Below are 8481 nucleotides of genomic sequence, written 5' to 3' on the forward strand. Positions count from 1 at the left end.
TGAGAACACAAATTCTTATCCAGGACAGTAGGTATAAAGCCACACTTTGTAATGTCTGATGGCAGTTGCAAGTATAGTTGCAATGGCGTGGAATGGCCTGAAAACAGTTTTGTTGCAAGTATAGTTGCATTGATGTGGAATGGCCTAAAACGGTTTTGTTGCAAGGAGTTGCATTGATGTGGACTTTAAAGTTGTAATGCCTGGTTGATTAGGTAGGGCATTGTATGAACTTGTGCCATTGTAACAGTAAGCTTCACTTTGCAGCTTTACAGAGTAGTAGTCTCAGTACTTCAGCTGCATCTCCCTTGCAATATATAAACTGTCATAAAACTGCACGACTGGAACTGACCGTGGTGCTGAAACTCATGTCTGACATTCTCAGGCATATCAGGCATTTCTGGCAACCTCAAAAGGAGGCATGGATTTTTGCAATGGTTCTGAACCTGTGGTCCATGAGGTATTGTAGGCGGGCCCCCAAAATAATTGACAAAACACTAAGATTGAAAAGATAATAAATAATAAACTAAAAAACATTGCATGGATGCACCTGGGACGTATCCTCAGTGATGTATCCCATGGTCATCAGGGTTTTGGGTCTCTCGAACATCATACCCCTCACAGGTCACCCAGACGTAAGTCCCGACTTAAGTCCCAGTAGCTATACCCTCGATCAGTCCCATTAGGGCAAGACCAGGGCCTGCACACAATCCGTTGGAACTACTCCGGAACTACTCTGCTAGGACTGGGAGGTATACCATTCTGGCACGTGGAAGGACTAGGCTCTGTGGGTTGACTCCTGTCCGTGTTTCTATTCAAGCTATAGGAACACAATCGATTGATTGATCATACATGCTCTGAAAATGCCTCTGACCCATTTGACCACTTAAAGATCAAGTGAGTTGGCCCCGAAAGCTTTTGAGTGATCCAGAAGCCTCATTGTGTATACCACTTTTGTGGCTTATAGCTCAAATGAATGGACTGCCGCTATAGACGTGAAGCCTGATTTATGCTATAAATTAAGCATTATTAAGCATAAAAATTAAGCATATGAAGTGACAAAAGAATTATCCTATTTGAGAACTTTTTTAATCTATACTGTGTCAGTAGAGACCAGAGGGTTTCATCAACTCGATGGGATTTATATAACCGCTTAAGACCACAAAAACGCATATCCTGTCTCATTATCAATGAGATAATCCATTATGTAGGCTATATCTCTGCCTGCATTAATCCTGTGATGAATATATGAATATTTATTGTAGGTAAGTCTAACTCTAAAAGAATACCTTGGATGGCTTGGATATACTCCTCTACCATATAGGTAATAATAACTAGGCCTATACAGTAAGGAAATTGCATCCAGCAAATTAATTTAATAAGATATTATCTCTTTTAAAAGAAAAACAATAAAGGTCTGTGACTTTGTTTTCTTTCTTTCTTACAACACACAAACTCTATTGAGTGTTATTTATGGATAAATAACACTGCATAGTCCTCCTGGTGACATGGATGTGTCAAGATCCGTGACCTGTTCTGTCACCCTGCTGTGTTTTCTTATGTTCCTTGGTTTTTAGCTAAGAGTTTTACTTTACACTGTCTGCCCCTGTATTTTTGTACCTGTCTTGTCTACTTTGTGAATAGTCTAGTTTTCTCCATCTGTGTCTTTTTAGTCTCCCAGCCTATATCCCTGTGTCAGTTGAATTCACCTGTATCCAGTTAGTCCTTGTCTATTTATATGCCATTGTGTTTTCAGTTCTTTCTTGTACATTGTCACAGTGAGTTTGTTAGTCTTGTTCTTGACTCCTCGTTACCTTGTATTTCTTATCCCCTAGTTTTCCCAGTTTAGTACCCCCCCCCCCCCCCCCCCTTGTCCTTCGTGTTCTGACTGCCTACCTGTATATTTGACCTTTGCCTGTACCTGGACTTTGTTAACTGCCTACTCCTCCGGTTTGGTGAAATAAATACTTAGATTTGAACTGAGCTGCCTCTGCCTTTCATCTTGTGCTTGGGTCCTACACTGTCTTGACTCGAACCGTGACAGGACGTCAGTGTAGGGACTGAGACCATATACGTTTGATCTCCAGTGCAGTGTAGCTATGCTGACCTATAGGCCAAGACCTAAACATTACCCCCAAATCTCTCGCAAGCCAGAATGTACCGTATATGCCACCATTGAGGACTCAGTCCATGGACTGAGGTGAGACTGATGTTTACCACAAAGTATAGTCTATGCAGGCCACTGATATGACGGCTCCCTATAACCAGAGTGTAGAGTAGGAGAGTAGCAACACGCTTTGATCTCGCTATGGGCTATAGTTCCAAACATTGCTCCTATGGCTGGAACTATCCCATTGAGATAGAATGAGCACTTCCGCATGCCATTGTTACAATGGGAGTCAACGCTATAGTGTTGCCACTCTTACTATTACTCTGCCTATAATGTGCATGCTTCAAAAGTCTAAACGGGTGTCTGGGGACCCCACAGTGGTCCTTGAAGTGGCTCTAGGGTTTCCCATCTAAATTATTGATAGCTGGCAACAAAATGGACCCTTACGGGTCTGTACCTCCGAGTATACAGATGGAACCAATGGGACCTGTATGGGTCCATTGCAGGTCCATTTGGTTACACATACTCTGATGATTTATTCAACAGTGTAGATTTGAGGGTCTCAGAGATACAATACTGTCAAATGGGGGTCTGTGGCTCAAACTGGGAGTCCTTGAAAAAACAAAATTAAGGTTGAGATACATTTAGACATTATTGTGATAAATGTCCATGCAGCTCATGGCACTCCACATGCCTTGAACAGCAGCAAAGGTGTGTGTTGCACGCAGACATGCATTTATTTGGCTGTTCCGCTGTTTAGAGGCGAAGCAGCACTAGGCAGTGTGTTTTTACAGTCTGTCTGCATTGCGTCGAATCCCCCCCTCCTCCTCCGCCTCCTCCTCCTCTCTCTCTCCCACTCCCTAGTCCCTTCACTTCACTCCACACACTTCGCCCCTCCCTCCACCTAATCTATATGCAATGCTGCGGTATGTAATGTGCTCTTCCACATTAGAGTAGAAAGACATACCCCCGTATAGCTATACTTTCGCCGGGCGATTCCTATACGACCCCCGCCCCCACTCCCCCAATTGTTGCCAAGGCTCATATTGTTTTTGACGGAGAGAGGCAGAGAGACAGCGTGCGTGCAGCGTGCGCCACCGGTGGTGCGTGCGCCCTTGCTGGGACGTCCGTTGGCTTGTTGACTGCACCAAAACAGGGGAGGGGGAAGCACTGCCTTCTTCTTTTTTCTTTTTTTTTTGCTGATGCGGCAGCAGCTACAGCAGCAGCAGCAGCAGTACCGGGGAACGGCAAGGCTCCCTCGCTACCCCCGTTAATGTATTCAACCCTCTCGCTCTGCTCTCTCAGTCGCACCATCATAATTCTCCAACGCTCCGCTGGAGCGCAGCCGGTTCCAGGACCAAGCTAGTGTGGATCTGACTGGCGTTGGGTTCGTCTCCGCCGCAAGCTTTTTTGTTTGTTTGTTTGGTTTGCCACATGTCATTCGTTTATTTATTTTTTAAATACGTTTTTATTCCAGTATGATTTTGAACTGCCTGTCCAGAGATTTGCTCAGGCGAGGTTCAAAGCTTTTTAATGCCTCCGGGTTGGCCAGATCGACGTCGGGAGCCTACACCAAGAGGATACCTTGGATGTCGGCGAAAACAACATAGTCTATTAATATTTCAGAGAAGCCTTGTACCGAACAGCGCGCTGGTAAAGTGATCTTCGCATTAAAACAAAAGCTGAAGGGTCCAAAGTTGTGGTGGTGGTGGTGGTGGTGGCTGCTGGCTGCTGCTTTGGAAGGACGGCGGGACATTGCCCGTGTAACCTACCGTCTGTCAAAATCTGCGCAGGTAAATGTTCAGTTCATATATCTGTCATGTAGGCCTACATTATGTCATGGCATTCTTTGCTATGACTTGGAAATCGTTGTGTATACCTACATAATGTATTGCTCAGCGGAAGAATACTGTACATACTGTAGGCTATATGGGGGGAACTGCGGGTATAGGGAAGGCTACTGTGCGCAATGAGGGTGGGCAGTGAGACTGCAAACTTGAATACTGATGTATGCGGTAAATAGTGGGTATCCACTATGTGGAGAGCTATTGCTATTTTCAATGACATTCCAATTCCATGGTGATTTTTCATTCTTGTCCAATGCATCATTGCAAAATCCCCAACTGTCTTGCTCTTTAGTCCCACCAGCATCAAAAACAGATCTATATAGAATGCTGTAGCCTACAGGAAAATATATCTATTTGGCTACCAGAAAGAGAGTTTGTTTTTATTCTGTTATTTCTATTCTGTTTCCAAATAGGTGATTGATATTGGAAGCAGAGGCATAGCAACACTGAGAGGGAGAAGTGATGGTCCACTTAAAGGGAAGCGCGCAATGGATGGAGACTGAGGGAGCGTGAGACAGCCCCTGCAGAAGCATTGGCATCGGGTCGAGGAAGAGAAACCAGAGGAGCCCAGTGACGACTGGATGCCTGTTCAACCGGACTAAACCCCACGACATTATCTCCTCCATTGCACCGCAACTCGCCCTGCCAGGATGACGGTGGTAGCGGGAGATAACATGGACGAGGCCTCCACGCTGCCGGGGCACCCGCAGGACACTTACCCCCCAGACCACGATGACCACGAGTGCTGCGAGCGGGTCGTCATCAACATATCCGGACTCCGCTTCGAGACGCAGCTGAAGACGCTGGCCCAGTTCCCCGAGACCCTCCTTGGCAACCCCAAGAAACGGATGCGCTACTTCGACCCGCTGAGGAACGAGTACTTCTTTGACCGCAATCGCCCGAGTTTCGACGCAATACTGTATTATTACCAGTCGGGCGGACGGCTAAGGAGGCCGGTCAACGTGCCACTGGATATGTTCTCGGAGGAGATTAAGTTTTACGAACTCGGGGCGGAGGCGATGGAGAAATTCCGCGAGGACGAGGGGTTCATTAGGGAAGAAGAGCGACCTTTACCGGAGAAAGAGTTCCAGCGTCAAATCTGGCTCCTTTTTGAGCACCCGGAGAGCTCCGGACCGGCTAGAGGAATTGCTATAGTGTCAGTGATGGTTATCCTTATTTCCATAGTCATATTTTGTTTGGAGACATTACCCGAGCTAAAAGAGGATCCTGCGGGCAGAATGCGCGTTGTGGGGAACACCACTATGTATTACAAAGCAAATATTCTCACAGACCCGTTCTTTGTGGTAGAAACGCTCTGTATAATATGGTTTTCTTTTGAGTTGATAGTTCGTTTTTTTGCCTGTCCCAGCAAGGCAGCATTCTTTAAGAATATGATGAACTCAATTGATATTGTGGCCATCATCCCTTATTTCATCACACTTGGCACAGAGCTGGCCGACGACCCAGCCAGCCACGAGGGGAAGCCAGCTGGAGGAGGAGAGCAGGCCACATCTCTGGCTATCCTCAGGGTTATTCGTCTAGTGAGGGTGTTCAGGATCTTCAAGCTATCAAGGCACTCCAAGGGACTTCAGATATTGGGGCAAACTCTAAAGGCCAGCATGCGCGAGCTCGGCCTGCTGATTTTCTTCCTGTTCATCGGTGTGATTTTGTTCTCCAGTGCTGTCTACTTTGCAGAGGCAGAAGAGAAGGAGTCCTTCTTCACCAGCATCCCAGATGCGTTTTGGTGGGCTGTAGTGTCCATGACCACAGTGGGCTACGGTGACATGTACCCAGTGACCATAGGAGGAAAGATTGTGGGCTCCCTTTGTGCCATCGCCGGTGTGCTGACCATTGCTCTGCCGGTGCCCGTAATTGTGTCTAACTTCAACTATTTCTACCATCGCGAGACGGAGGGTGAGGAGCAGGCCCAGCTCCTTAACGTTAGCAACCAGAACCTGGCCTCGGAGACCAACTCCAGTCGGCGTAGTTCGTCTATTGTTAGCAAATCAGAATACATGGAGATAGATGAGGACATTAATAACAGCATTGATAATTTTAGGGAGGCAAATCTTAGAACTGCCAACTGCACTGCTCCCAGCCAGAACTGTGTCAACAAGGGGAAGCTTCTAACCGACGTGTGAATCCCTGCACATCGAGGGGGATCTCAGGCGATGTCCTCCTGGCATCTGTGTAAATATTGTAGAAATATGCTTGATTAACTTTGTTGATGCGTTTTTGCATTGCGTTATGATATCTGAACATGTGTGACTACTGTCGAAGACAAGTGTATCACAGGCTGGTGAAATCAGGCTTACCGGAAAATCTAATTGGAATTATCACGGAAGAGGAATTGTTTGGCAATTGACACCGAGGGAATCAACAAAATCCAACTTGCGTGCAGAAGTACTACTCAGAGATGGTTTCCCATGGATTACAATGAACTTGAGGTGGTGCTTTTTTTTCTTTAAAAGTGGGCCACACTTGGGGAGGTGAACGAGAAATCTGCCTTTGCACACTCACAGGTCACTGCGGAGGCTTGATCGATGCTGTTCTCTCAAAGGCACCTTACCGAGAAACGAGATATAGCAGAGAAGACGTATCTTTTCTTTCCGTGGCTGAGGAGGTTCTCTTGTGGAGGACATCTGCAATGCCGCAAAAGCGGCGTTCCCTGTATGATGCCATGTAACGTCGGCCGTCAGGGGTGGAAACCTTGTATGTCCAAAAACAAAAAAAAATGGGAAATGGATTTGGAAATGTTCAGAAATAGTGAAAATGGCCGATCTACAAGCTCACAATGCGTAACATTGTGAGCGTGTAGATCGGCTATTTTCACTACTTTTGCTTGACCCTCTTGTATGACGAGGTAGGGCATTAAAAAACGAGAAGAGCTCAAATTTGGAAATATGAGGTTTGTACCCGACAGTGACGATAAGCTCAGAGTAGACTCAGCATGATGTGACTTATTTCTTTATTTTTTTTATATTGGCATGCGCAATGACATTACCTCATTTTTATTTGTACTTATTTCCCCCATACACTTTCTTTATTTTTGCCCCCTAGTCTTCTCCTACTGGTAGCCAAGCGGTTGAGATTCACTTTATTTATTTATTTCATTGTTTTCTGTCTCGTTCGGTTTTTCACCAGAAGTGCACTGGGTTATTTATTATTTAAGTTTATATTTTTAAATTATTTAAGAGCATTTTTAAGTGCAGAATGTTAAACCTTAAGGGAACAGCAGCTATGTTTTTCTTTTTTTTCTTCTTTTCAGATCATGGCATGTCAAAATACCAAGCATTATGGCCTAATTAGCTACAGTACTATGTATCCTAGTATACTCAATGCATGACGTCAGTATTAAATTGCTTGCGGTTACGGAGAGACCTTGGGAACCGTGGACAATTCTCCTCATTATTGTCAAGCTGAGAGGAAAGGATACTATTGTATAAAACATTGGAAGGGGGACTAATCTGCTAAAATAAGAGGAGTCATATGTGATGATTCCTGACAAGACATTTCATATGTCCTCCTTTTTAAATTTATTTGGTTTCGGGGTGTTTCCCTGGAAACAAAACTAAACAAAACACAAAAGGGTTCTGAACATCGTGTTGTGAATCGTGACTCCATTTTAACATTTGATTACACAATCTTAACGATTTAAAGAGAAGATTATCAGAAAACAATTGATATTGAACAGATTGATATTGAACTAAAAATAGTTTTGAGTGCCTTTGGACTCCGACCCTGTCTCACAGAGCAAATAAAAGTGCCTCCCTGTACCATAGACAACTGATTATGTGCAGTTCCTCTTAAACCCGCCATGAGATGCACATTTAGAAGAGGGTCTAAAACACTATAAATAAATATGGCTTCAATGCACCATTACTGAGACCAGCAGTGATATTGAAGCAAAATAAAATCCTGAACAAAAGAATATATAAGTAATGACAGGTCATAACCTGATTCTCATCCCAATGAATCAGGAATTCATAGCCATTCCAGGGTTTGTCGTGCATGTAAGTACTGTACTTACAGGGCATATTGATTTCAGACCTATAATTTGTCTTTGACAACATACCTGCAACATACCAGTGGTTGAGTGCTTAACCACTTAAACCCTAGCAGCTGAATTATGGGGAAATCTCTCGCATACAATACAATTTATGATCTACAAGCTCACAATATAGATTTGTTATTTTTGTTGGTATTTGATGTTGAGCGGAAACAGATGAAGCATAGACCACTGAGTCCGTCAACCAAGTATAGGGTTTGAGAACTTAAACCATAATACTATACAGTAGCTCTATAGGCAGCTGTCAGTAAAAACAGCATGGCTCCTCTTTCCCACCTCCTGGCTGCTAACAAACATTCCAAACAGAAGATGTCAAAATGCTTCCAAATGAAGACAAATGTATGTCCTACTCCGTAGTGTTGCTTGCCTAAAACAGTGGTTCTCAAGTGTCTAATATAAGCCACACAATCTTTTTAAGATGGGGGGACATATCAATTTGGAGCTCTTTAACTTCTGGT

General features: G+C 44.4%; 1 protein-coding gene across 1 annotated transcript; it reads left to right on the plus strand.

Moving 5' to 3' along the window:
- Nucleotides 1-4604: 4604 nt before the first annotated feature.
- Nucleotides 4605-6095, plus strand: kcna1b (potassium voltage-gated channel, shaker-related subfamily, member 1b; the record flags this gene model as incomplete). Its single annotated transcript, XM_080757945.1, has 1 exon — nucleotides 4605-6095. One exon carries the CDS (start codon nucleotides 4605-4607, stop codon nucleotides 6093-6095), a length of 1491 nt encoding a protein of 496 aa, XP_080614071.1.
- Nucleotides 6096-8481: the final 2386 nt, after the last annotated feature.

Source organism: Protomyctophum bolini, assembly GCF_963924005.1.
Source record: "Protomyctophum bolini genome assembly, chromosome: 23".
Lineage (NCBI taxonomy): Eukaryota > Metazoa > Chordata > Actinopteri > Myctophiformes > Myctophidae > Protomyctophum > Protomyctophum bolini.